The 26,047-nt window shown below is 39.4% G+C and overlaps 1 protein-coding gene across 1 annotated transcript in view; it reads left to right on the top strand.

Moving 5' to 3' along the window:
• CCDC141 (coiled-coil domain containing 141) overlaps window positions 1-26,047 on the top strand; it is a 176,436-nt gene that overhangs the window by 139,095 nt on the left and 11,294 nt on the right. The window contains exons 17-24 of the mRNA XM_040972003.1: window positions 1,967-2,155; window positions 3,017-3,196; window positions 5,808-5,957; window positions 14,329-14,469; window positions 15,325-15,519; window positions 17,091-17,274; window positions 20,140-20,252; window positions 24,710-24,826. Of these exons, the coding sequence (XP_040827937.1) occupies window positions 1,967-2,155; window positions 3,017-3,196; window positions 5,808-5,957; window positions 14,329-14,469; window positions 15,325-15,519; window positions 17,091-17,274; window positions 20,140-20,252; window positions 24,710-24,826 (1,269 nt within the window). The remainder of the gene's footprint in view (window positions 1-1,966; window positions 2,156-3,016; window positions 3,197-5,807; window positions 5,958-14,328; window positions 14,470-15,324; window positions 15,520-17,090; window positions 17,275-20,139; window positions 20,253-24,709; window positions 24,827-26,047) is intronic.

Raw genomic sequence — 26,047 nt, 5'->3', positions numbered from 1 at the left:
TTTTCTGCATTCTTTTGTGTTTAATGATATAGAAACATTCAGGTTATACAATGTTATACATTTTTGTCTTAGATTATCTGAATTTTAATTCTAGCTTAAGTTAGCATCATTAGCATATAATTGAATACAATTCTTTAACTGGGGTGTAAAAATGTGTTTTAAATTGAGACAGAACTTGTACAGGCAGCCCCAGCCCCAGAGGTTCTGTCCCCCTGGGTGCCTAATATCCCCATTGTAATGTCACATCCCTGTCTAGCACCCTAGGCTTCAAGCATCATTCCAAGAATTTTATTCCTCATTCACCCACTCAGAAAATCCTGAAAGCAATATGGAAAATCATACCATGAGTCACATTCCTGGTCTCTGCATAACACATTCCCTGTGTCCTACTTCCTGCCTTTCTTGAATGGCATACAGCTGTTAAGGACGTGTTGCCTGTCATACTATCAGCCAACCTAGATTCTCGATCTTTGCTGCGATATTCCGCAATATACCTGTGTTTCTAGCTGCTGCTATTTCTGAAGAGTTGGCCTTAAAGAATCTTAGAATCAATTAAGATAAGTATCCTATAAGGATACTCAATTCCTTTTATAGTTTCCTTTCCTTGAAAATAAAATTAACGAAGAAGACCACCACTACTCCTGCTACATACACACAGCCACCCACCCACTCATGATAATGTACAAGAAGAACTCAGAAAGTGACTCGCCTGCATTAGGTCCTTTGATAGGCCCTGCTTGGTCACATTTGGTTTGTCTGCATGTGTGAGTGAATGTGCCAAGTCCCTCTAACTCGGGAGCCATGATTGGGTTTAGTCAGCTCCATCACTGTATGTGTGCATGTTTCATTCCCCCATCTTTGACTTGAACTTGAGGAATCTTTTCAGATCACTTTTTTGGAAAAATTATCTCTTCAGTCTAAATAATTATCATTAGTTTAACCTTTTATATATAAGATTGATCCCTGAAATTGTAGCAGCACCCTATTAAAGTTTTCCACTCTTTTCAAGTTCCAATCCAAAATCTGGATTCCAAGAAGGGCTATCAGAGCAGGGCTGGGTCAAATGCCAGCGGTTTGATCCTTCTCCACATGTGGTAGCTATTTGTGGATGACGGGACGGCTGCCTTTGAGTCAGCCTATCTGCTGAGCTGCTCAGCTGATGGCTCATGCTGATCATTCCTTTGCCACAGAGTACAAGTAATTCCCATAATATATTTTTACACTTGCATTCTGCTACTGTTGATTTCCTACCACCCATTTCTAGACTAAATTAAATATCAGAGATGTTCACTGGACACCCTAAGGCATGCAAAATCTGTTTACTTAACAGATGACTGGAGTATTTGTATTCTTTGCATTTTAAAAAAAATATATCTATTTTCATTAGAAAGGCAGATGTTTTTATGGCTATAAGGACAGAGAGGAAAAATCTTCCATATGCTGGTTCAACTCTCCAAATGGCCGTAATGGGTGGTACTGAGCCAATCCAAAAGCCAGGAGCCAGAAGCTTCTTCCGAGTCTCTTACATGGTTGCAGGATCCCAAGGCCTTCAGCCATCCTCCACTGCTTTCCCAGGCAATAGGCAGGGAGCTGGATAGCAAATGGAGCAGCCACGACATGAACTGGTGCTCAAATGGGATCCTGGCACTTGATTAGCCAGTTGAGACATTGCCCAGCCCCAATGACTAGAATATTTGTTGTGATAAAGAAATATATGACTTCTCACTTAGCAAGTTACCTTGGAAAAAAACTTCCCCATTGCTTATTATTATTTTTAAATTTCTGAGCAGATAAGGATGCAAAAATATATTCCTAATATCAAACAAAATACCTGGAGTTGAGAGGTGGGAGCTGATAGTAAGTGTTTATTAACAAATGAGAATCATTTTTAGGTTGCATCTTCACAGTTGCAGTTGCAAAGAAAAGTTTTGCAAAAGCTGGACTTTTCTTGATTTTAATATTTTAGCAAATGAATGATGAAGTACACTACCTTATGAACGAATCAGAAGACCTGAGTGACCGAGGAGCCCCTGTGAGAGAGATGTCTCAACAACTGAAGGACCTTCTTCACCTGCATCAGAAACAGAAAGAGAGAATCCAAGATTATGAGCTTGTCCTGTACAAGGCAGTGCAGTTCCACCGAGTCAAGGAAAAGGTATATGGCTTACCATGGATGTCTGGGTTTTAATTCTGAAAGATTTTAAAAATTATTGTTTTGTTAAAAAAAACAGTCCAAATTCAGATACTAGTCATTGACACAATCCAACTTTTAATATACCCCATGTTGTACTTGTACTTTGTGTTCCAGTCAATGAGTTCTTTGTCCCTCCACGCCTAATTCCAAGTCCCAGGCTGCCATTACCCAACAGGCTTCTCCTCTCTCTGTTGTCTCTCAACAGTATTACTCACTTGAAGTGATTTACCCTTGTTTTGAAATTCCTAGAACTTTCATTGTTTATTTCATTATTTATTTCAAAGTAGTGAAATAAACACCACTTTGAGCATCTTGATCAGAATCATTTTTTTGAATTAGCATAGTTTTCTCCCTCCTTCCAAACAAGCCAAGTGTCAGCTCTTCAAGGCAGAAAGCAAGTCCAATGTGTCTGTATCTCAAGAATGTGACATCGTGGAGTGCTCAGGAAAGATGATTTGGTGGCTGATTTTATTACAAAAACATCATAATTATTAGCTTCTTTCAATATAGACTGGAAATGTATGGATATCCCTTCAAAATCACTTCTGGATTTTCTTAGGTCATGGTTCAAAGTCTTATTAAAGTTTTAGGCTAGGCCCTGAATAGTGTTTTCTTTATTAACAGAGCTGACATCGTTAGCTGCTCGATTTTACTCTATCGGATTTCTAGCACAGAAAAATGTATTAGGCTACAACATTAATAATTATGGATGAACTTATCAGCATTTTACCAGCTAGTAAAATGTTATTGAGATTCAGCTTTTTTTTTTTCTAAACTGTCTTTATATAAACTGCGGTTAATTGTCAATGCCCTAAATTCCAGCTAGGACATCTCATCACGTCAAGAGAAGAAGAGTTTCTGGGGCAGCTGATGGAACTGGAGGATGCTCATGATGTCCAGATTCATCTTACCCGCTCTCAGGAGAAGCAGGCCCATGTAGACCATCTTTATAAACTGGCCCTTTCCTTAGGAGCAGACATCATCTCATCAGTGCATTGGCCTGTAAGCATCTTATGACAGCAGCATTTATACCTGATACTTTTGACTCTGATTTTCTTCTTTGAAAGGCAGAGAGGCCCAAAGAAATCTTGCCCTCATTGGTTTATTTCACCAATGCCTGCAAGAGTCGGACTGTGCCAGCCTAGAGCCAGGAATCCAGAACTCAGTATGGGATTCTTGTGTGGGTGGCAGGAACTCAAGTACTTGAGAACCCTGCTATGCACCATCAGGAACCTGGAACTGGAAACTGAGCTGAGAGTCTCCAACTTGGAAGTCCCAAGGAGCACCTAAATATTACACCAAATACCCTCCTCTGTGTTTGTCCCAAAATACACAAGGGGATAATAAGCCTATCTGTTCATTTAAGAATACATTAAATCTTTGATATAATTGTTTATGGTGAATCTCTACTACTTATGTCAAAAAAAATTAAGGAAAAAAATCCAAATATAAAACCCTTATTTAACACATCTATTGTCATGCTAATTTAGAAGAGTGCTTACATTGAGAGCTGTGTGCTGTCCTATGACAGTTCTTTGCAGTTGAAATGTCCTTAATACAGTAATGGAACTAAAATTTAGTTTTTATTAAATTTGAATTAACTTTAAAGTGATTCTCATTATAGTTATTGAATACCCATTTTAGACTAGAGTATATGATTCTAATTTTAAACTGCATATTATGAAATTTAAACACAGATTAGATATTTCTGATGAAAATAACAGATCTGCTTAAAATAGGAAATACAAATGCAAAAACAATTTCAAAGAATATAGAAATATTAAGATTTGTATGTTGATCACTAGTAACTACATACTAGTATGCAACCTAAACAGTATTAATATTATTAAATGGTATTTTTAATATTTAGTAACAGTTTAAATAGTATTATTTAAGTTTAGATAGTATTATTTTCAATAGTATTGTTAAGTTTATTTCATTTTTAAAAATTTTTTGGTAAAATTTTGACATAAAGATTGTACATGTTTATGGGTGGGGTACTTTGTAATATTTTATAACTTGTTTATATTACGGAATGTCCAATCAGGGTAAGTAAATTTATCTTTTCATACATTTAGCAATTCTTTACAGGAAAGACATCCCCAAATACTATCTTCTAAGGTTTGTTGAGAGACAAATATACAGTAAATTAACTTTATCTCTACCCTACTGTGGGTGATACCCTAGAACTTCTGATCCTGTTTAGTTATTATCCAGTACTCATAAATTAACTTTTCCCAGTCCCTTTTGCTCACTTCCTTCTCTGGTAACTAATTATATTTTTAGCTTCCATGAGATCACCTATTTTTTAGACTCCATATATGAGTGATATCAGATTATACTTGTGCTTCTGTGCTTGGTTTATTGAAATCAGTGACCTCCAATTCCACGCATAACTTTGCTAATAGAACAATTTCATCCCCTTTGCCTGAAAAAGTAATATTACATTGCATATATGTACCACATATATGCATAAGTGCATAGTCACTTTGCTTATTTCCATTTCCTGGGAATAGTGTTGCAATCAACGTGGAAATTTCAATATGTCCTCAACATAGGGATTTCATCACTTAGGTTTCCCCCTTTTTTATATAAATACTGGAACATTTCTAATGTACTTATATGACTTTCATGATTATATTGATTAATATTGCATTAGTCTTGTACATCTGAACAGTCAGCTGAATCCTAGAGCTTATCAGCACTCTCACTGGAGGCTGAGAGTAGCTGGCTGTCTTAGCCCTATCAGTTGGGGGAGGGGGAACCCATGCCCCCTGGCTTCGTTTGGGGTCCTGGGCAGTGGATCTGCTTGATGCTGCCGGATAGACTTTCACAGCAGAGCCTGGAACTGAAGTGTTCCAGATCAAATAATACACTGGGTTCTTTTTTTAAAGTCCTGCTTCAAATTCATTATTTGTGGAAAGAGATTATGCTTATTCGATCAGCATGCATGCCATTAATAAAAATCAGAATGGCTGAACTAAATTATAGGGAAGGTAGTGACTCTAGAGTTATAAAATGAAAGACAGAATTACAGAGTATCTGTTGTGGTTAATGGAGTCTGCTTTTGCCAGGAAAGAGCTTTCTTTTTAAAAGAATTTATGTTACTAGTAAATTTACTTTCAAACAGAGAAAGGAAAAAGTCTCACTTTGCACCACGGATGTAAATTGGTCTCCAGTCCTTGCTGGCCTTCACCCTGGCAGCCCCTGTGTGCTGAGCAGAGATTGGAGCCCCTGCATAATGAACCTGAGAGGAAGCTCGAGTCGACAGGAAAATTACAGTGCAGAAGCTCAATGTTGCTAATGCATATTTTATGCTTTTTGAAGTAAAAATTATATGTTATAATGAACGGTGTCTCCAAGGAATGGGATGGGATGAGCAAATCTGTAAAACTGGAAATTCAGGACTGCAAATGTCTTTCTATAATGTTGGCATCTGGCTCCCTTCTTGAGATAATTATATTCCAGTATGTTTAAGGGAAAATAAATCAGGGCCTATTTCTTTTTCAAAGAGTGTCATTTAGGAGTTACACAATGCAAGTGAATTACATGTTTATCTCATTGTCGTGGTCATCCATTCCCCTGGTGATTTCTCCTTGTCTTTCCTTTGTAGAACTGCTCTAATGTCTCAGCAAAGAAGCTGCAGCAGCAGCTGGAGGGTCTGGAAGAGGACAGCCGGACCTGGGTCATCCGGGCTGAGGACCGAGACCGGATGCTGGCCCGCAGCTTGCAGTACTGCAGCTTAAGAGATGAGATCAATGAGGTATGAGGGCCATGTGATGGGTGTGTTCTAGAAGCTACTCTGTGTCTGCGTGCATGCACATTCATGTAATGCATACACAGTGAGTCAGGAGCCTTGCTTTTCCTCCTCTTCTTTACTAACCACTAGCCTCAGATCTTGGCAAATTTGAATTGAGTATGTTGACAACACATAGAGAAGCACACAGTGAAGTGTTGCAATTCTCTGTTCTTGCTTTCATTTGAAGTTTGCTTCCCTCCCTCTGTCCACACTCAAATCCTAATAGTAGTCATTTGCTTTGAGTGGCTCCAGCTCTGCCAGGGCACTGAAGAAAGGGTGACACTGACCCATGGCAGCCCGCTCCAGCCTGCTGAGATTCTATTTAAGTGCAATTGACTCACGGTGGAGGGGGTGTGGAGGGCAGGGAGCAGGCTCTTGGCTTCAGAGGTTACAGACTCTTATCGCCCAAGTCAAGTGGCTAGCTTCCTACAGCCTCCAGCGGAGTGGCTTTTCTGGCTGAAGAATTTCCAGAGAAAAAAGAAAAGAACAGATGAAAGTGCTCTTCCATGTCCCCACTCCCAGCAGGCACAATCCCTCCTCTCAGCTGTAAATAACACCCAGCCACCACCTGTCTGTACATGGCTTTTCTCATTCAAAGGCTTCCTGTTCTGGGGGGGAAAAAAAGCACAGATACCAAGGGTCCTGATTCATGACTGGGCATTCATAGAGGAACTCAAGGACAACCATAAGTTTAATTTCTGTGTACAGCAATATGTTTCTTTGAGTTCTTTGCACAGTAGGTCCACAGGAAAGGAAAGTGATAGAAAAAGAGGTAGGAAGCATTCTTAAACTTTCTGTCCATTCCCAGTTTACCTAATTTGGGACCATCAAGCAACATGAAAGCATGGACTAAACTGTAGGCAATGACACTTGAATAGTGTTCTAGCTTGAAGCATCCCTTTCTTCAGGCGGTACTTTTGGGGGACAACAGGAGTGCAGGAGGAATTGTGCTGGAAGGGAAGTGAGAGAGGAGGATAGTAGGACTGGCCACTTTGATTTTGTTTACCCAGTGGGAGGCAGGAAGGCAGATCTGACACAGATTTTCATTTTAGTTATGTGCTACAGGGCTGTGGAGATTCTGCTGTTAGCCGGTGCCAAAACAAGTTGTTTCGGGCTAGACTAGCCCACTCCTCAGGATTGGACCCACAGTGTAGACCTCCGTGTAGTTGAATAGCTTTTTCTGGATTCCACTATTGCAACCACACTTTTATCAGGTCTTGTGGAAGAAAATGACCTGAGCACTTTCATTTCCCCAATGCTAAAGCTTTGCATTCAGCCATAGGAATACATTTTTAAAAATCTTTCACCAAAGTTATCCTACATCTTCTTCCTCACTGCTGCTTTTGTTGCCTTCTCCATTTGCTTTTCCTCCCTTTTGTGCATCTCTGTCTTGCCAGGCATGTACCCTTCTGCTGCAGTGGTCCAACTCTACTGAAAGCACAAGTGAGGCAGGCTAAGGGTTCTCCCTAGACCCTGGGGCTTGGGGCCACCTCTCTGAAGGGCTGTGGCATTAGTGGAGATGGGTCTCTCTGTGCCGGCCCTTTTCCCAGGCATTCTATTTATAGGGACTGCCTCATGATGAGCCTGAGCTGGGAGGCAGCCAGCCAGCCAGGGTGACAGATGTCCCTTCCAGGCCTAGGAGGAACATCCCAGGATTGTCTGTCCCCTATCAGGGCAACCAGATACCTGCAGATTGGATTTAGGAATCATGTACCCCTTTCACATACCCTTAAATATTAAGAGAGGTATCCTTTCCATCTGCTTCTATCTCAAACCCAACAGATCTTTGATAAAAGCTGCATTTTCACATTTAAAACCTTGAAAACATTGGATCTTTTCTACTTTTCCATTTTTTTTCTTTTGTAGAGCTATAGTATGCATGTCAGACTGTAGTAACCCATCCAGCCACAAGCCTCACAAAAATAATCAGAAGGAATATTTGTATGTCCCTAGAAAAACAGAAATGTTGCATTCTAGTTTGCGGTGGGAATATCAGTACACAAACAAATGGCCATTTCCAATAGTGACAAAAATATTAGGCATCTAGATGTTAGTAATGGCAGTATCATTATTTGTAATAAAATATTACATAAGCTGTAAAAATATTTATGTAAAACTAAATATGATATGTTACATTAAATATATTTCCACAAAAGAAAGTGACATCAGATACCTTGCCAAGAAAGATGGACCAAGTGTAACATTTGATGTTTAATGTTTATTTATAAACACTAATTATTCTGCTTCCAGTATGTTTGAAATGTTTCTTTATAGAGCACAGACTCTGAGTTGCAGTAGATTTTTGAGAATGTCTGGTTCAGCATCTTTTTTACAAGAAACGGGTGTATACACATGACTTTCATTTTAGACATGTGCTAGAGGAATACAGAGTTCCTGCCCATAGAATTCCAGGGTATCAACTCTGAGTCAGAGTCTTATGTGTAAGGCACCAGCACACTGGTGGTTTGCTAAGCTCAGAATTCATCATTCACACGATGTAAGTTCCATTCAACTTCTGCCTGATCCTCTGCCTATGTTGTGTTCTATCCAGTTTCCTAACATATCTGTTAGAAGAGTTTTAAAATTTACTTGAAGGAACAGGAGAACATGTGTGCCCCCTTCTTGTTTCATTCCCCAAATGTCCACAACATCAGCGAGTCATCTTGCCAAAGCATGGAGCCAAGAACTCGATCTGGGTCTCCTATATCAGTGGCAGGAACCAAACTGCTGGAATCCTCACTTGCTGCCTCCCAAAGTGCATGATAACAGGAGCTGAGACAGGGAGCAGAGTCAGGGCTGCACCCAGGCACTCCTGTGTGGGGTACAAGAATCCCAATGATCAGCTTAACCCCTACCACAAACACCTGCCACCATGTAGAATTTTATTGTGAGTTGCTATAATAGAACAGTTCATTTTGTTAAATCAGCAAAAATGTCTTTATTGACTATGCTGTAGCTGACTTACAAGATTAGGTGACATTGAAGGGCTTCAGAAGAGACTCAACACCGGAAAGGAAAATGAAATAAGTGGGTGTTTTTTTTTTCCATGTGACATGACATTATTTAAAGGTAACAAAAAATGATTTCATGGCTTAATTCTTTTTGAGTAAGCACCATTCAACTCTATTCCAGGACATGGAAAATCATTTGCTTTTTTTTTTCTGTGTCTACCTACTGGAGAACACACCCATGAAACTGGTTTTTTTGGAGTAACATAGCTATCAAACTACTATTTTGGGGGGGAATTTTTCCATTCATTTCATGCAGAAATACGTTTGTATTCATGAGTTTAATATGACCGCACATTTTCTTGCCAACCTGTGTAAATTTTTTGTATCTGAAGTGTTATACATATATTTTCTGGCATAGTCTGTGACAGAGGGACATGGTCAGTTGCTCAGTCTTTACACATATATATTTTAAAACACAATAAGGTAATATTGAGCATGTTTTCTTCTCTGAACTTGGCCAAAAAATTACCTTTATATTTACATAATATTAATGGAAATTTGCAACTAGAGGCTATTCTCATGGGTTACAAATAATTACTTTGCTGTAAAGAACAGTAATGGCAGAATCAGGTCAGTATGTAATTTCTCAAAATAAGTTCCACAAAAAGACTTTCAGATCATAACACTACATTACTCCTAAGTTTTTCCACTGCAATGATATCTTACCCACAAAAAGTTAGCTGAAATAGACATAGCATACACATTCTGTAATTTGGACATTTGCTCATGTGCTACCGGTTCTGTTTTGTCAGGATTAACCAGTCTCCTGAGTTCCAAAATTACATGTCAGATTAGAAGCAGTGAATTGGAATAGAGGGAATTGTGCCACTGTGGACACCTGCACAATTAATAAACCTAACACTGCCTGACTGTGTGGCACTTTGCCACTGACAAAATGACCATGTACAACACTCACTGACAGGAAAGGAAGCAAAGGTTTTAGAAAAAGTCAAAATAGCCTATAGGGTAGCCTGATGCTAGAGGACAGACAATAATTACTTTCCAGATTTATAGCCTGAGTTCATCATGTCAAAAAGTAATCTTTGGGGTAGGCATCAGCCTAAAGTTCCTTATTAGAGCGTCTTGGTTGGACATGGCTCTGCTTCCGACTAATGCTGAACCTGAAAAGCAATAGTAGTGGCTTAAGTAACTGGATTCCTGCCACCCATGTGAGAGTTAAGATTGAGTTCCTAGCTCCTGGTATCTGGCTGGCTTAGTACTGGTCATAACGGAAAGTTTATGGAAGCTCTCTTTCTCCCCCTCTGTCCTTCCCTCATCCCTCTGTCTTTCTTTTTGTGTTGCAAGCAACAAATAAATATATAATGTGGAGAGTGGGTGCCACCCTAATTATAAATGGTCTCAAAAGTCTTGGAGTCCAGGGGAAGTTTAAATTCAGGGTCTCAATACTGGCAGGCACTGATTAATCAAATTTCACTCTGGATCTCTTTTGTAAAGGACAGGAAAGTTTATCATTTGTTATTGGAGACATCTACCCTATAGTTCAAATCTCTTAAAATGTTAGCATTTAGCATTTGCAAAATAATTGTTTTCTTGAAGAATACAGAAAGCAGAAGTCAAAATTATATCTAAAAAATCAAATTTAATATTTTAGCAGACACAAAATAGAGAGCATGAGTAAGCTGTTTTACTGAGACCTGTTGCCACCTACAATTTAAGATGGAGCCCCTGTCTTCATTTCCCAAGTTGCCCACGTCCTGTAGCTCCAGGGTTGGCATCAAGAACAGTAAGTCAGTGATGTGGTTGCAAAATTGAACAAGACCGGCAGCCATGTCCTGAAGTCTGTACAACTGTCTTCCCATTAATTGCGGTAGCAAGTGAGTTAGGTTGAGTTTCCAGACTTTCCATTTCTTCATTTTAAATGCAAGCATCCCTGGGAGGTGATAATACTGAAGCTATTCTGTACCTGAAAATGAATAGCAGAAAGCTTTTATTATTTTCTTCAGTGGGCAAAACTGTAAGCAAGGAAAGGAGTGGAACTGTGAGAGAAATGAAAATTGATGATTCACTTTGCATCTTTCCTTCTGGCCAAAGGTATGCTGCATACAATTCTAAGGAAAGGGCTTAAAAACAATACATACCCTATTTTTAAAGGGTCCCACGTTCCTTTCACAATTGGCCCTGCCAGCTACAAACTTAACAAATACATTCTTGCGCCAGAGCTGCCTCAATTGGCTTCATTAACTCTAAAAATAGCAGGCAAGCCTTGCTTGTCAGCAGGCTCTTTCCCTTCTGCTCTTGGCGTAGCACTGGTCATTCCTGACTTTGAGAGGGGGCTTAAGGCTTGCTGGTGAAAACGTTTATTCTGTAGTTTCAAAAGAACTACAGTTTTTAAATGTCAGTAACTTTTAATCTAATATTAGCTATCTTGACTTTTCTTATTCTATAGTAAACATAGAGGAACCAAGCAAGATGAAAGGCAGGGGGAAAAAAAAATCATCATTTCTCTGATTTTTTTGAGACATTTAGAAGTTTCATTAATATCGACTACAACTACATTTAAATATTAGTAGTAAGATGACATTTTTCTCACCCCAGTCCTTGGGTGTTTCCTCTGCTTATTTGTTTGAGTTGAGCAGTTGTCCTAGCCATCTCCACCATTCCCCATTGTTGACAAGCCGACTAAAGTTAGAAACAGCTGCATGAACAATGATACTGCAGCCAAGCTGCCATATCCCTCAGCTCTCTCCAACATCTGACACCAGTTATGTGGGGATTATATGGGAAGTTAAGTTTTCAGACTGAAATATGCAGGTAGGAAAAGTGTGGTCAACTTTTCAGTTGTTGAAGGTAGTTCATGTGTACAGCCTTCTCTGTACATCTTGAGTTTCATTTGAAAAAGACTCAGGGGTTTCGATTTTAAAACGGGCTCCAGAGGGATCAAAAGAGCAAAGTGCCACCAACTGTGTCAAGGGAGCTCATGTGTCAGAAAGAAGCTGATCCCATTTCACATATCCGTAGCGTCATGAACATTCTTTGACCTTATAAATCATTGACAGTGAAAGTGCATATGCTCTGAAGCAAACAGCATCTCACTCATCATTTAGCAGTGTCGCCCTTCTGAAGCCAAGTTGATCTGAAGTCCTATAATAAGTATAAAATTTTATTTTCCAATGGATAAATGTTATCAATAAGGTTTGCTTTCTTCTTTCTTTTAATTTTTAGTTGTAAAATGCACATCATAATACCATTTAACCATTTTATGTGTATGGCTCAATGGTGTGGTATTTTATATGTTCACATTATTATAGTCATCACTGTTATCCATCACAGAACTTTTTCATCATATCAGATTGAAACTCAGCATTTACTGAACAATAATTTGACATTGAAGAAATGATTTTTAAAACTAAGACTTCTGAGGCAAATGCTGTGGCAGGCATCAGGCCAACTCGCTGTCTGTGATATCAGAATTCCTTATGGGAACTAGTTGAGGCCTGATTGCTCCATTTCCCACCCAGCTTCCTGCTGTGGACAGAGGATGCCCCCCCACACCCAAGAGCAGACCCGGAAGAAGCTCCTCACCCTTGGCTTTGGCCTGGTCCAAGCCTGGCCGTTGTAGTCATTTGGCAGTGAACCAGCAAATGGAAAATGTTTTCCTGTGTCTTTTTCTCTTTCTGTAATTTTCTCAAATAAACAAATAAGACCTAAACAAAATCAGTAATTTCTAATTTTCTCAAAAGTAGAACATAGTATATTTTTGTTGCAAATTATGAGGTTAGGGAACAGTTTCACATAAGATTTGCCGATGTTTTACATGAATAACTGAATGTGATTCTTTCATGCCTCAATCCTATAAAATGACCCAATGCATCTTCTTCTGCTAAAAATCAAACATTGAATGTCATAAAATACAAATGTTAATCTCTTACAAATATGCCAACTGAGCATCATCTTTTAAATATATTCCTAAATTCTGATAGAATGATTGATTTTAATTTTTAAATTTTAAACTAAAGCTCTTTCTACTTTTGAACATTTTGATTAATTAAAATGTTTTATGTGATGTCTGTTCCTCAATTAGTGTGTAGATGAAAACTAATGTTCAATAGTTTCATTTATTATACACAATAATGTAGATGAGGTAAAGGTGAATCAAATGCAAAAAATATGTAGCAGGGTAACCATTACTGTGTACACAGATCTTCTAATGCTTTACCAATCATTACCTCCAAGGAACAGTCAAGATAAAATCAAAGTGGTATCCTTACAATAAACATTGTGAGAAAACACACATTTTCTTGGGCAGGTTTAAGAATGTGTATGGGTTTACCTTTCCTCCGAATAGTTTATGCATCATCCGAAAGAATTTTAAACATCTTCCAGCTTTCTTGTGATGGTTCAAAGTTATCAACCACACTGTTTTTTCACTCTTGCTGTTTAAATGTCTCTACAATCTAAGAAGGTTAATGTTTTTCTATACACCTCTTTGCCAGAAATGCAGAGAGAGTTGCCTGCTAATATTCTAAGTCTTCTTCCTGAATACAGAGAAGGGAAGGGAGAGTTGTGTGTCTAATGGAACTGGATTGCTTGAAATTTTGGTACATTGGTAAAGTGGAAATGTTCATTAGACTATGGATCAATATACTCTTTCTATGTAAGCTAATCATCACATGCAAGCACTTTCACTTTACATTTTGTTATTGAAGATCCAAGAGGTAAAACTCTCTAAGTATTTCCCATGAAAAACTCTTTTATTTTTCCCTACTAAAGCACTTATTTGGACTTCTCTTTCACTGTACCAATATCGCAGGCGGCCTTGATGTCCTCACTTCACTGCTCTCTTCAATATGAACAGCTCCTTGGACCTTTAATAAATATATGCATAACGGCTGTAAGAGAGAATTTGGAAAGATGAAGAAATTTGGGACAAACATTAACATAAAGAGAGCAGAATCAGTTGGAAGGAGTCAGTATTGTGGCACAATGGAAGTAACTGCATATCTGTGCCAGCCATATCTCATCAGAGTGTAGGTTAAGTCCTGGTCACTCTACTTCCAATCCAGATTACTGATAGCCTGAGAAGGTAGCTAAGGATGGCTGAAGTATTTGGGTCCTTGGTACACATGTGAGAGGCCAAGATAGAGTTCTGGCTCCTGCTTTGGCATGACTTGGTTCTGGTAGTTGTGGTATTTGGAGAGTCATCCCGTAGATGGAAGATCTCTGTGTTTCCAACTTTGTTAGTCGGTCTGCTTCATTCATTCTGAATACATTTTGAAGAATGTTATTTGAAAATATTATTGATTTATTACAAATGAATGTTTTCTCATTTTATGAAAATCATTTGTTTCTTTCTTAAACTAAAGCTCAAAGAATCATTCAAAGATACCAAAAAGAAATTCAACAATTTGAAGTTTAATTATTCTAAGAAAAATGAAAAAACTCGAAATCTGAGGACTCTTAAATACCAAATTCAGCAAGTTGATACATATGGCGAAAAAATGCAGGTAATGGGAAAATATGGTATGTGTGTATGCGTGTACTACTGCAGCTGTTGCAAAATCATTGTTCATTTTAGTTCTGTGTATCTAATTCTTTTTTTCCAAATGGGATTAGGACTGTAATGGTAGTTTACCATTTTATGACAGTTATATAATAGTTGATTTACATTCTGGGAAATTCCAGAATGATTTCTGTCCAACCTACTTGCCCTGTGTATCTCCATTTTCTCCTTCTGTACATACACATTTCACTCCCCACTTCCTTTCCTTCCTCCTGTCTGTACCAAGAGTTTCTTCCACCACTCATTTGTCCTCTTGACAATTATAGGTGTGATCTAACTGGTTTGGATGGCTTTCCCAGGAGACATGAAGCTTTAAGAGGAGAAGCACTTGATTTTTAAATAGAATTAACTTTATTTCATTGACAGAGTTACGGAAAGAGGAGGGACTGAAAGGAGGGAGGAAGGAGGAAAGATCTTGCTAGTTGGCTCCCCATATGGCCACAATGACAGGGACAGGGATAGGCTTAATCCAGAAGCCAGGAACTCTGTCTGGATCTCTGCATTAGCAGCAGGCAGGATCGTAAGTGGAACAACCAGGACTTTGAACAGGCAGTTGTTTGGAAGGCCAATGTTCTAGGCAGCAGCTTGGCCTGCTGTATCCTAATACTGGCACCAAGTATTTAGTCTTGATTGTATGATATCTTTAAAAAATAGATCCTGGTACAATGCTGAGTTAATAGAACATCTGGAAGAAAACCTGCTATTTCCAGATCAAATTGTGGGAGTAACTATGCAGATTTTGTTGATTTCTGTCACTCACAGAATAAATAAAAATTGAATGTTTTATGTTTTTGTGCAGGTTTTGAAAAGGAAAATAGAAAAAATTAATAATAAAGCTTCTGATTCGTTCCTCAATTATCCAAGTAACAAAGTTAATGTCCTCTTGGAAACACTGAAGGATTTGCAGAAACATGTGGAGGACTTTGACAAAGTGGTTACGGATTACAGAAGAAATTTGGACCTGACAGAGCATCTTCAAGAAATAATACAGGAGGTGACTTATAATTAAAATCTTTTTACAATGTTTTAAGAGTTATTTTTCTATTTTAAAACTATTGTATTAGTTATGATTATCATTAATCCTGTGAATTATATTCATCTTCATGACAGTTTCCATCAGATATTTTCCTAAAACAGGATTTTTGGATCAAAAGGAATGAATGTTATGAGCTTTTATATGATATAAGCCAGTTGTTTTAGAGCTAACCAGCAATGTATGAGATTTCATGTTCCGCCATAGTCTCATCAAGTCTATTAAGAAATCATATTCACTACTGGTCACCGGTTTCCAACAGTCAATTTGGCTTATTTATCTTACAGAATTTGAAAATATTTAGAGAAAAGTGACACTGCAATTTATGAAGTACAGTTAATTATTGTCGAGAAAATGAGCTGCATTGTGCCAGTAAGAGATGCAAAAGTTGACAGTAAAGGGGAGCTTGTGCTTGGCATTGAGGAAGCACTGAGCTTGCGGATCTTGAATTTCCTTAGCTGTGTGCTGTTCTGATGACATGCCTTACTCTACCTCTAACACCGTGGAGTCTATAGATTGAACCCTGCATTGAGGTGGATTGAGGTGATCACTCTACCATTTCGGATAGGTAGGAATGCTGCAGCTTGAGGACAGTTATTTAAAAACAGCTTCTAACAGGGTTTTGTGTTTCTATTTTTCATCCAGAGTCATTCCTTTTGTCCCACTCCTTTATTTTTAGTGAAAAATTGTAATCAGTTCCCTTCTATGGCTTGATAATATGCTGGGATTAGTGGCGTGGCTTGGTGAGCTAGGCTTTTACGGTGGTCCCCGCATCCTATGTAGATACCAGTTCAAGTCACTGCTGCTTGACTTCACATCCAATTCCCTGCTCAGGGCCATGGAAAAGCAGTAGAGTATGGCCCAAGTGCCTCCGTCCCTGTACTCACATGGTGGACATGGAGGAAATTCCTGGCTCCAGGAATTAGAAAATTAGGACTGGCTCAGCTGTGGCCATTGAGGCCATTTGGGGAGTGAACCCATGGATGGAAAATGTGTGTGTGTGTGTGTGTGTGTGTGTGTGTGTGTGTGTGTGTGTGTGTGTGTGTGTGTCCGTCCTTCCCTCTGTTACTCTGCATTTCAAATAAAAATAATTTTTTTAAATAAAAAAATGAATAGCTTCCATTTTGAAAGATGACATACTGTTTGGGAATTTTTCCTTCATCTAGGTTTTTTATTTTAAAAGATTCAAAATTTATTATGCTAGATTGTGAATGTTTTGCCTTTTTTTCTTTCCAATTTGGGGTCCATTTGGTGCCAAATAATTTTTGTGTTACTTGTTCTCACAATTCTCTTAGTGATTACATTTTAGGCATTCCTGAGAAGTTAGGAAAATGAAACACATTCCCGTAGTTTTCCTTCTTATTTCTATCTCTACTGCCCAAATGTATATGTTCATGTTTTTATCTACTATAACCAAGAAAGTTTACCTAGATAAACCTAAAGTTTGAGGGTTCTAAAATATAACACTTTTCCTGGTTAACAAACTGGGGTATGGCGACTCTTTAATCTTGCATTATCTTCTTATCATGCAGTGTCACTTTTGGTATGAAGATGCAAGTGCCACAGTTGTGAGAGTTGGGAAATATTCCACAGAGTGCAAGACAAAGGAAGCTGTGGAAATTCTGCACCAGCAGTTCAAGAAGTTCATTGCACCCTCAGTGCCACAGCAAGAGCAGAGGATGCGGGAGGTTACTGACCTGACTCAACGCTTGTATGGTGAGCTCTCTGCTAAGGTTGCCAGCGCTTTGACATGGGACAAATCTGTATGGAAACTGACTTAACAGGGAACAGAGTGGCAAGTCTCCAGGTCCTCACTCAACTACCTAATCAGGGAATTAGCTTGGCGGGGGGGAGCAACTGGCCAGCAAACACAGTAAGGACCCAAGGGAGGAACTGCACAGCCAAAGGTAAAGCCTGCTGACTTAGCCACCTTCAGACACTCTCATTCTCATTTCTTTCTGTCTCCCCCTTCCTGTTCATCTCCAGGGTGATAAAGCCAGAACAGTACTCAGCTTATAAATATATACACTAAATCTGCTTTCCCAACAAAACGATTTCTAGTAAAATATACAACTATCCAGTAATACTTTAAGTTGGCATCAAGTTGAGACTGAAGTCTGTGGCCCTTTAATTTATATGAGGGTTTAGTTCACAGGTTTGAGAAAGAGTTGGAAAAGGCTCCCTTTGCCTTCTTCTTATGAAATCAGTGGGAAAACTCCAGTGTCGTCTCAGCACTTCTGCTCTCCTCTCCTTCATGGTTGGGAAGAACAGTGCTGTTGTCAGTTTTAAAAGCAAGTCCTACTTTCTGATAACAGCCCTGTGTAACATAGTCTTGGGTCTTTCCTGTGCCAGATTGCTCTGAGGAGTCATTTCTGTGTATTCCCTGCTGTTCTTCCTCTGAAACCAAGAACAATTCCCAGAAATGTGGCAGGTGCAGCCCTGAAAGAAGATAGCAGCAAGTGGTAGTGGGTGCTGTGCTCGGCTGCCTGTGACTGCTGCTGGGTCTTTCCTCTTACAACATGAAGCTCTGTGTCTGGATAGCCATAAAAATCTTTATTAAAGATTTATTATATGTATCATACTGTGTAATATTAGGATGAAATTACTCATGATTTTCTAATGAAACATTAAAATAATAAAATATACAGAGGAAGACATTTTGTAATGGGTTAAGCCGCTGCCTGTATCTGATATGGGTGCCAGTTCAAATCCTGGCTGCTCCACTTCTGATCCAGCTCTCTGCTAATGTGCTTAAGAAAGCAGCAGAAGATGACCCACTTGCTTGGGCCCCTGCACTTCTATGGGAGGGACACCCAGAAGAAACTCCTGTATCCCGGCTTCAGCCTGGCCCGACCTGAACTTTTGTGGGCAATTTGGGAAGTGAAAGAGGCCAGAAGGTAGTGGCGCTCTTGCTCTCTCAGTCTCTCTTTTACGCTGCCTCTCACTCCCTCTTCCTCTCTTCCTTTCCCATTCTTCTCCTTCCACCTCCTCTTCCTCTTTTTTTCCTCTGTCTGTAACACCGACATCCAAATAAATAAAGTTCTCAAAAAATAAAACATGATATAGATGGAAATATTGCTCACAATGAATGTGACATCTCCTTTTTGTTTTACTCTGTAAGTACACTAAAATATTATTGGAGAGTCTCACTCTGCTTCCATAACATTGTATACGTTTCATTCTCTCAAGATACTTTCATGCCATAGTATAAACACTTGTTTTCTATAGTGCAGGCAAGATAAGTATATTTTATCACTGTATTGAGAGGTACCTGTGCCATTTTAGGGCATGTAAGTACTCACAAGATTCCTATAATTTCCATCTCATCACACATAATCCTCTATCCTACTTTACATTCCTTGCTCTTTCAGCAGTTGACATGTTATGTGAGTAGAATCATTTGTCTGTTGTCTGGCTTTCCTTACTACAATGTAAGTTCCAGGAAATAAGGAATGGTGCCTATTAGTGCTTAATAACACGTGAAACACAAATGAATCATTGAGAGTAATGTGATTGGATACATGGATGGTGATTCTTCATCTGTTTAGGATGGAAACTATGGAATACTTTTTAAATTTTCCATCAAATTGGGGTACTTTAGGAATGTCACATCAACTCTTACTGCTTAATCAAGTATTACTGAACCCACCATTTTAATGCAAATAATTTATCAAAAACATTTTAAGGTTTTTTTTTAATGTATGAAGACATGCAGCTGACATAAAGACAAGTTAAATCTAGTGGTGTGCATTCAAGGATTGGCTTTTAAACCTAAAAGTCATGATACATTAAATGCAGTGAGGAGCTATGAAATGTGTTCATTAGCTTGCTAGGGCTGCCATGCAAAACACCACAGACTGGATGGCTTAAACAAGAATAATCTGCCTCACATTTCTGAAACCTGGAAGTTTAAGATCAAGATGGTTGGGTTACCTTCTGAGAACTCCTTGGTTTGCAAATGGCTACCTTCTTGTTGCCTCTTCTCTGTCATTTCTCTATGCTACCTTCCTGCCTAAGAAGGACACCAGTCATATTAGATAATTAGATAATATCAGAATCATGTTTCAAGATCTTATACATAAACACAGTTGCAGAATGACAACCTAGAAATTGGGACTTCAACATATGAGCTTGTTTGGAAGGCTACACTTCTTTGCCTGTAAGACTGTGTTCCACAGCTGCCCTAGGCTATGGAGTCAGATAGTGCTAGGTTCAGATCCCTATGCTTCCTATTAATGTTTGGGTCAGAAACTCCTTTAAGAGCCTGTGGCCTTCATTTACAAAATGTGGCTAGCAACAGGGCTACCAGGGGATGACATGAGAAAATGCACATGAAATGCTTAGTCATAGGCAAATAATAAGCTCTTGCATACATTGTAGCTATTTTTGTTACTATCCACCAGAGAGAAAATCCAATCATGATGCTGGCATTTGAAGTGGACCTAGAATAGGAAGGAGGGTCTTGATAGCAAAAATCTAAAAAGTAAGGCTAGAGACAGGACATCATCAGAGGGTGTTTTTTTTTTTTTTTCCTGCTAAGGATTTGACCTCTAAAAGCAGTTCTTTCTTTCCTCTGCCCAGGTGTGGAAGAAGGGCAGAAATATGCTGAGAAAATCATGGCAAAACATGAAGAGGTTCTTGAATCCATTAATGAATTATGTGGCTCACTGACAGAGCTTGAAGAAAAACTGAAGGTAATACCTTCTTCCTGGAATAAGCCTCTTCCAGCCACATAGATAAATAAAAGTTTGTGGATAAAATGTCTTCTGGTTATAAGATGTTCTGATACTAGTTCTCAATGATTGCACACTGATTTTTGAAGCTTTCTAACATAATTATTTGAGTGTTTCTCATAATTAATTCTGGTTATCATCATTGTGAAGAAAATCATTGCAGAGAATGGGAGCTTAAACACAGGGAAGGTATTTTACTTTCATTGTGTTAGATTATATGCTGAAAGATGAATATATTTCTGTTAGAAAAGTGAAGTCTGGCCTAAGTAGCCTTAGGTTTTTGTTCATAAATAATAGATATAAGCTTTTCCCCTCCATGTTAGGACATCAGAGAAATAAATCTTCAAGTGTTTTTGTTCATTGAACATTTAGCTTCATGGGACTATTAAACACTTCGTTTTCATGGAATAAACATAGGTATGAAAAGAATAGAGAAAATATTTATGTGTCTGTCTAGCAAAATGCAGTTAGAAGAGAAATGTGTCCATTGTTTTGGCTATGTCATATTAAAAACTGTTGTGATTAATGCTGTTATTGCAACTGACTGAAAAAGCTGGTTATTTAGGTGGGAGAAATTGCAAGGTAATTAATAACATAAGCTCTAGAGTACAGTACAGCTGCCTGGGATCTCAAATTATTAGATATGTGACTTTGGGTAAATTAGTAAAATCCCGTGAGTCAGTTTTCTGACCTACAAAATGGATCAAAAGACAGTCCTGAGAATTGAATATGAAGACACACAGGATTTCGTTGTGATCTTTAATGTTAATAAAATGGTTTTGCTGTCCAGAGCAGGATTGCATTTATGTCTATCATTTTTTCCTATGTCTGTGTCATAAGCATGAGTGACAATACTATTTCAAATGTACAAATCTTTAATTGAGTACTGAATTATCCTTTTCCTTTGAATAACAATCTAGTATGAGCATTTAGCCTAGCAATGAAGATTCCAGATCTGGGTTCGAGTCCTGGCTCCAATGCTGATTCCAGCATCCCAATGGCAGATTTTGCAGAGCTAGCAGAGACAGACAGATCCTGTCTGCTGGTTCACTTTCCAAATGGCCACAACAGCCAGAGCTGAGCTGATATAAAGCCAAGAACCAGGAGCTTCTTTTGGGACTCCCATGTGGGTGCAGGAATCCTAAGGTCTATCCCCCACTTTTTCCAGGCTATATCCAAAAAGCTGCTCCATTGCAAGTGGAGCTGCTAGGGCACAGATGGTATCCAGATGGAATGCTGGCACCATAAGGCAGAGACTTAGTCCGCTTCACCATCTTGCCAGCCCCAAACTTTACCTTTTTAAACAACATTTCATGGGTTATCTTTGTGCCTGTTTTTCTCTTTATTTTCTGTCTTACAAGCCCACATATAAATTCTCCAAAACAGATCTGGGAAAATGGTTGTGAAATTATTAATGCCTCATATATCAAATTGTTTCATGTAAACATTGTATGATTGCCATTCTGCTGCTGTAGGAATGAATCATCCGTCTTACTCTGTCTTATTCAACATTTATCATTTCCTGTCCGCCCCGTCTTATCCACCAAGGCCCAGTGGTGTCTCCGTAAGGACACTGAGACTCACTGTTTCCTCTGCTCTTTGTTCTCTGTTGTCTGCAGGACCTTTCCTGTTCATTTTCTGAATTTTTAGCCTAATGAAATACGCTCTCCTCAAATGTTAGCCCTCCCTAGTTTTTCCAGTTCTTCCTGATAGACCATTTTCGAAGCCTCCCTTACATTAGTAGTCCCTGCTCCTCCAGCACTTCCTGTAGCCAGGACTTAACTGTCTCTTTTTCCTTTCCAATCAAGTACTTGGATTATATCTTCTTTTTAGAAAAATGTATTTATTGTAAAAAAAAAAAACACAAAGACCTTCCACCTGCGGGTTTGTTCCCCACATGCCTGCAACAGTCAGGCGCTCCATTCAGGTCTCCCATATGACTGGCAGGGACCCGAGTACTTGGGCTGTAGTAGAGTGCCTCCGCAGGTGCATTATCAGAGAGCAGGATTGGAAGTGGAGGAGCAGGGACTTGAATCAAGTCTCAGATTTGGAATGTGGCCACCCCAAGCTGCAACTTAATCTTCTAGATCACAAGGTCAGCCCTGGATTCGCTTTTATAAAAACTGAGAGTCTTCTGATTACGCTCCCACCTAGCTAGAGGTTGAGCCAGAGGTTTAGCTAGAGGTGTACCCATTCTGCTAATGTTGTTTTATATTTGAAGTACTTCAGCATAGACTCTCCATTGCTTACCGAGAGCATCCCAGATTTGAGGATTTCCACTATTCTGAGGCTGACCACCTCTTTAAACCACTGTTTGTTCACTACAGCTTTTTTTTATTGTTTTGTTTGTCCCCTTTGGTATAGAACATTCCTTCTCCTTAAAATTTAATTTATGTTCATGATTTTCTGTCTTTGTTCATAAACATTGAACCATGCCTGGAAACCAGATCCAAACAGGGCTCCTTCCAGAAGTCCTTAACTATTGGTCATTTGGACTGCCATAGGAAATGGCGGGGGGCGGGGAGAAGGTGAGAGCTAATAAACCACAGACACCTCATCCTCATAGTTTTGGAGACTAGGAAGGCCAAAGTCAATGTGTTAGCCTATTTGGTGTCTCATGAGGGTCCACGTCCTCATAGATGGCCATCTTCTTACACTAATTGCCTTTGGCAGAGAGGAGCAGCCTCTTTTATGTAGGCACTGATCTCGTTCATGAGGACTCCCCCCCCCCCCGCCCCCGTGCCCTAACCACACCCGCTCCAAAACCTTGCAGCCTAACACTGTCACTGAGTGGGTGCTAATTTCCCGATAGGACTTTCAGACAATAATATCCAGATCATGATTATCCAATAAAACCACCACTACCATCCCATTCATTGTATTTGGCTGTACTGAACTAAACATTGGCCCAGCTAGGTTTAGTGTTCCACTAAACCATGGTAAGCTCTGGACTTCAGCTATCCAAGCAGGATCTTGAAAATGGGTTTTAACACTTGCAGAAAATGCACAAATAATGAATGCAGAGGGGGAATTATTCAGTAGTTCAGAAAAGTTTGATTTTGGTGAAGATAAAAGCAGGAAAAAGTCTCTGAGGAGAAAGAGGCATCAGTGCTACCTTTATGAGTTACAACCTCAACAAAAGCTTTTCAAATACTTAGAATTTTTATAGAGTTGTGCTGATCTGAAGCCAAGAGCCAGCAGCTTCTCCAAGTCTGCCTTGCAGATGCAGAGTCCCAGTGCTGTGGCCATCCTTTGCTGCTTCCCCAGGCCGTAGGCAAGGAGCTGGATGGAAAGTGGAGCAGCTGGAACCCATATGAGATCTTGGTGCTTGTACAGTGAGGATTTATCCACTGAGCCCTTGCAACAGGCCCTAAAAGGGTTTATGTATGTTATCTCCAGTGCTTTTTAAATTATTGTTATTTTAGTAGTGAAGAAGAAAAATTCAAGGAGAATAAAATTGCTTCACTTGGGGCCTGCTGTCAGGTAGCAGTAGATTTGACTTTGAAGTTATATCTAATTCAAAATCCAGCATTCTTTCTATGACAGCTACCATTTTGGAATCAGATTTTGAGTGTGTTCTAAACCCGAATGACTCATCCAGTAATACAAACCAGCTTTGTTTTAGAATTGAAACTGAAAGTGGAACCTCCCAATGACTGTGTCTCTCCAGATCCTGTGATGGCATAGCCCCTTTCCTTGGATGGACAGACCTGTTTCTTTAAGACTTTTGTAGTGGCCATGTTCCAGCTGGGATAGAGAGCTTTCTACTGCAGTGTAATCACCATCCTAAACTAGAATGTTCTGTCTCTCGGCATTTACATAGCTGCTTTTACCTTGACAGTGTTTCCTCAGCTCTCAATCATAAATAAAGCTGAGCCTTATGAAATGCAGGAATAATTCGGCTCTGCCTACAGGGGCAGCCTGTGTCTTCAGCTGTCTCTTTTCTTTACCAGCCCAAGTGACATTGCCTTTGTGTTTTCAAGAGCTTCCCAGTTTCCTTCTGCAGACTCTTTGAATCTCATACCCTCTTCTCCACCGGAGACCTTTAATCATTTCTCCCTCCTTCCTGCTTCCCTGGCTCTCCCACTGCTTTCAACTTGCATGCACCATGCTTCCTTTCCCTAGAGAGAGTGCCGGTCACAGCATCCTATTGTAATGATTCCTTTTTTTCCTGATGGGTTTTTGAACAACCAATTTTAGCTGGCAAGAAACTTTATTAAAGTGGGAGGCAGGAAGGGAACTGTGAGCATGAAGGGATAATTGTAGAGATCACATCTCAGGTGTACATCAATCTCTCCTGGAATACGTTTGTTGAAAGGTTGCCAGGAGCCCAGGTTTTTCTTCCAGGAGGTTTAGTGCATGGCACTGTTCTCGCACCTATTCTGGCCCAGGCTTTTATTAACCACCTCTTTGTACAGCAGGGAGATGACTTAAAGATGAACCTAAATTTGGAAGATGTCCACAATGATTGCATTGACTTGTTAAAGGAACCAGCAAGAGAGAAGCAGACAATGTTCAAAGGAGGAAAGAGTCAGGTAAAAAAAAAAAAAGCTATTTAAACTCAGCTATTTCACACTTCTGATTAGAAATTCCTTTTTTTTTTAAGATTTATTTATTTTTATTGGAAAGGCAGATATACAGAGAGGAGGAGAGACAGAGAGGAAGATCTTCTTTCCAATGATTCACTTCCTAAGTGGCCGCAAAGGCTGGAGTTGAGGCAATCTGAAACCAGGAGCCAGGAGCTTCTTCCAGGTCTCCCACACAGGTGCAGGGTCCCAAAGCTTTGGGCCATCCTTGACTGCTGCCTGATGCCACAGCAGAGAGCTGGATGGGAAGCAGGGCCGCCAGGATTAGAACTGGCGCCCATATGGGATCCCTGGCGTGTGCAAGGCAAGGACTTTAACCACTGCCCTATTGCACCAGGCCCAAGAATTTCTTTCAGTCATTGTATTTTGGATAATGAAAGGGTGGGAGGGAATTGCAGTGTTTTTATCTGTGTAAACTCAATCATGAATGCAAATACACTGTGACTTTCCTCCTGCCTTCCTCCTGGCTACTCTTCACTTAGCCTTTACATCTCCTCCTCTTTGCCTGTGAGCCCCTCCCACTGAGTGTCAGAACCCTACCACCTCGCCGTGGTATTGAAATAGCCATTCAAGTGCCATTGTGTTCCCCCTAATCACTTCCATTTATTCTACCTGCAACTGCCTTTCCTTTATTTTTAAAATTTTTTATGATTTAAAAAATTCAGTTTTAAAAGCTTGGAGAGATTAATCTTCCATCCTTTTTGTCTATTCATATTCAACGTAGCTTCAAATTTGCCTCTCCCTGTATGTCACATTGCCAAATTATGACTTTTATCATTTATCTATTGTAAAAAGCTGGGTGCATGAGATAATAGATTGCATTACTTTCCCATAGAATCTGCCTCTAATGTTATATTCCTAGGCACATGCATTGAAGCATAGAATCCACAAGGAACACATATAACCTAAAGTATTTGAAGAAATGTTTCAACTAACCCAAACCTTGTGCATTTATAGATAAATTAGAAGGGAACAAACCCTGTACATACAACATGTTAGTGTATAGCATGATTTCAAAAGCATGGCAGAAATTGCAGTGTCCTTATGAACTTTTGGCATTGGTTGCCTATCCCTATTCATAGAAGCGGGACTATAAATAGCACTTGACTTTTTGCTCTGCCACGTTTGCCTGATCCCCCTATTTCAACTGGGATGCTACAGGAACAATAG

Source organism: Ochotona curzoniae, unplaced genomic scaffold (assembly GCF_017591425.1).
Source record: "Ochotona curzoniae isolate NIBS_2020 unplaced genomic scaffold, NIBS_Ocur_1.0 contig_2210, whole genome shotgun sequence".
NCBI classification, from domain to species: Eukaryota; Metazoa; Chordata; class Mammalia; order Lagomorpha; family Ochotonidae; genus Ochotona; species Ochotona curzoniae.
The sequence above is the reverse complement of the archived record's forward strand: the minus strand, read 5'-3'. Positions and strand labels throughout refer to the sequence as shown.